This window comes from Elephantulus edwardii, unplaced genomic scaffold (assembly GCF_000299155.1).
Source record: "Elephantulus edwardii isolate Elephantulus edwardi_28Jun2011 unplaced genomic scaffold, EleEdw1.0 scaffold00422, whole genome shotgun sequence".
Lineage (NCBI taxonomy): Eukaryota > Metazoa > Chordata > Mammalia > Macroscelidea > Macroscelididae > Elephantulus > Elephantulus edwardii.
In genome coordinates this window covers 174,119-177,305 of record NW_006400172.1, presented here as the reverse complement: position 1 = coordinate 177,305, position 3,187 = coordinate 174,119, and the positions used below count along the sequence as shown (strand labels likewise).

At 34.2% G+C, this 3,187-nt stretch overlaps 1 protein-coding gene across 1 annotated transcript in view; it reads right to left on the bottom strand.

The window, feature by feature from the left end:
- Positions 1-773, bottom strand: part of LOC102875390 — a 177,455-nt gene extending 176,682 nt beyond the window's left edge. Inside the window, exons 1-2 of the mRNA XM_006902513.1 lie at positions 665-773; positions 4-123 (exon numbers count right to left, since the gene is read on the bottom strand). Coding sequence (XP_006902575.1) covers positions 4-123; positions 665-773 — 229 coding nt within the window. The remainder of the gene's footprint in view (positions 1-3; positions 124-664) is intronic.
- Positions 774-3,187: the final 2,414 nt, after the last annotated feature.

Here is a 3,187-nt window from a genome sequence, read left to right as displayed (position 1 = left end):
CACACAATGTTCGTTCCTCTGGATTTCTGCGGTGGCTGGCAGACTGTTGCTCTTCCTGGGTCTCTTCCCGGCTGGCAGCCCAGCCGGACTGATTCCATTTTTCAGTGCAATCGATGGAATTAACTAGAGAGCAGTAAAAACAAAACAAAACAAAACAAAACAAAACCCAAAAACCAAACAATCAAAAACAAAACAAAAAAACCCCCACAACAACCAACCAGCAACAAAAGAAACCCCCAAACTAATAGCAAAAACAAATCAACCAAAAATTCCCTCATTCACCTTCAGTGTGGCACAGATCATGAAGATGGTGAGGTCAGGATAAAATTCTAGTCTGTTGTTTATAGAGTCGCTATGAGTTAAAAACTACTCAATGCATGTAATAACTGTTGAATCCAACTCAAGGTGAAGTTTCATTGGGTTTCTGAGACTTAACAGAATCAAATGGCCTAATGTTGTTCTTTTGCAATGTTTGGTGGATTTGGGCATCGATCATTTTGTTAGTAACCCAACACATCTTCATACAACACCATCAGGTCTCCTTATCAAGGCATAAAAAAAATTTCAGTGACCTTTGGAAGTAAATTTTACATAAATTATGACACAGGGAACACGATAGTCTGAGCATTGTGATTCACCTCAAAAGCCAGTGGGCAGAACTCACAGCCTGAGCTGCGAGGTACCACATTTCTTTGACAGCTTTCTGGCTCCTGCAGGAGCTCAGTGGTATCTGAATCTGAGGTGTGGTGGTTCCGTAGCAGGAGCATCAACATCACCTGAGAAATGATTCTCAGGCCCCACCTCAAACCTTCAGAATTGAAATTCTGAGAGTTAGCAACAGACTTTGTATTTTAACAAGCCCTTTTGGTGATCTGACTGAATACCAAAGCTTGAGAATAATTTTCCATAAATAGTTTAATTTTTTTACATTCACATTTACAATGTTGACTCTTCTTCTTAGGGGTAAAGTAGGAATATTGCTCCAAAGTTATGCAAATTTAATTCACAATCTTTTGTTAAAATAGTGCCCTAAAGGGAACATAAAACTTAATATGCCATAATTATAATGAAATATCAGTCTTATTAAAAATACTTATCTTCTAATGAAGACTCACTTTGTAATTGAATACAGGAGTTAATTTTGTTGATGTAATATTATCTTTGTATTTGTGCTTTCTTAACAAGTCTAAATTGTACACCACTTTCTCTTCACTGCTCAGGAAAAGGTACAGAATCAATAATAATATTTTGTTTTCTAGTTTTGACAACTATAAAAACATATTTTCAAAATCTCCAGATGCTGAAAATATTAGGTAACTATTAAATATCATCATGTGGAAAGCCAAAATATACCAGAAAATCTATTACATTGTAAAAATTTTCAAGAGTCACCAATATTATGCATATCAAAGAACGACAAAAATCCACAACTATTAAATCAATCATGATTCATAGTGACTTTGTAGGTCAGAGTAGAACTGCTCCCTAGGGTTCCCAAGGCTGTAAAAGCTGACAACACAAGTCTGCTACACCTTTCTCCACAAGAGTGGCAGGCATCTTTAACCCCTGTGCCTCTAGGGATTTTGTTGTGCATACAAATAAAAATAAAAACCATAATGGTCCATTCAATTACTAAAGTGCATGTAATGCATGACTTATTGACTGCTAGCTGATAGGTCAACACTTTGAATCATTATTTTCCTGACCCTAATGGAGAAAGATATAAAATCTTATGTAAAGTCTCTTTCCATAAAGATTTACAACCTCTGAAACATGTAGGGAAGTTATCATGGAATCTACTTCAGGACAATGGGTTGGATTTGTTTTTATAAGAAATTATAGTACTGTCCCTCATGGCTTCCAAACCAAATTCACTTTTGTGGAGTCTTTTCTGACTCTTGGTGACCCTCCATTGAGTTCCAGGTCTGTAAAGCATCACAGGAGGAAACAGTCAACCTCAAGAGTGGATTGATAGTAACCATTGCATTGGAAGAGATGAAAGAAAGATCTGTCTAAAAGGAAAATATGATTGAGCATTTTTATGTAAGACAATATCTCAGAATAAGCGGGATATCATTGTAAAGAGGACTGGGGTGAGGGAGGAGGAAGATAGTGTGCAACAATGAATGAATTTTTTTTAAAGTGAACTGGGGGAGGGGTGAGGTAGGGAGAGTGAGTAAAATGTGCAACAATGCATGAATGAAAATCTAACTTCTCTGTAAATGTTCTTTAACATTACAATTAAATTGAAATTTTATTTAAAAAAATGGTTAGTGAATTTGAATTACTCATCTTTTGGTTAGCAGTTCAACAAGTAAAACACTGCACCACCAAATCTCCTTTTTTGGCATATATTGATGTTGCTGAGTACCTTGGGTTCACTCCAATGAATAATAGTTTAAAACCCTGAATATACATATTATCGAATATTTAGTTACTGAAATCCAAAAAGGAGACCAAATTGTTTTCCAAAATCTTTGTTTCAATACATTCCCAATAGGATTATAAAAGAAAGAATTTCAATCTATATCTTCTCCAATCTATATTTACTAATAATTATCAATATTATTTTAATGAAAAGAAATGATATGACATTGTATTTTTGATCTGCATTTACTATAATTTTAGTGATATGGTGTAGCAGACTTTATATTAAGCATCTATCTATTTATATGTAGAATGTGTGTGTGTGTGTGTGCGCTCCTTTTGTGAAAAGACTGGTTTTGCCCATTTTTAGAAGACTTTTACACAGTAAGGAGAGTACACACACTGTTTTGCAGAAGAAATGCTAAAGCTGTTCTTTGTTCTTCTGTCTTTGATGAGAGTAAAAGCTTGATCTTTTAAATGCAATATTTAGATTATTCTAATGTAGTTACTGATATGTTTATATCTTTTTTATACTTTTTATTCACCCAATTGTCTATTAAATTTTTTTACCTCTATTTTCTTGCTTTCCTTTATATTGGTTGATAAATATTCTTTATTGTTTCTTCATTGCGCTTCTGTTTGAATTTTTCCTAGGCATTTTTAATGTGCATAATATCTATTTATGGCTTCAATTAGTTTTAAGTGTACACTTCAGTGACACGAATCATATTTGTTATGCTATGCAACAGCTTTGAAGGACATGGCAAAAAATAAGGCTCCAGGAATAGATGGTATACCAATTGACATATTTCAGTTAACA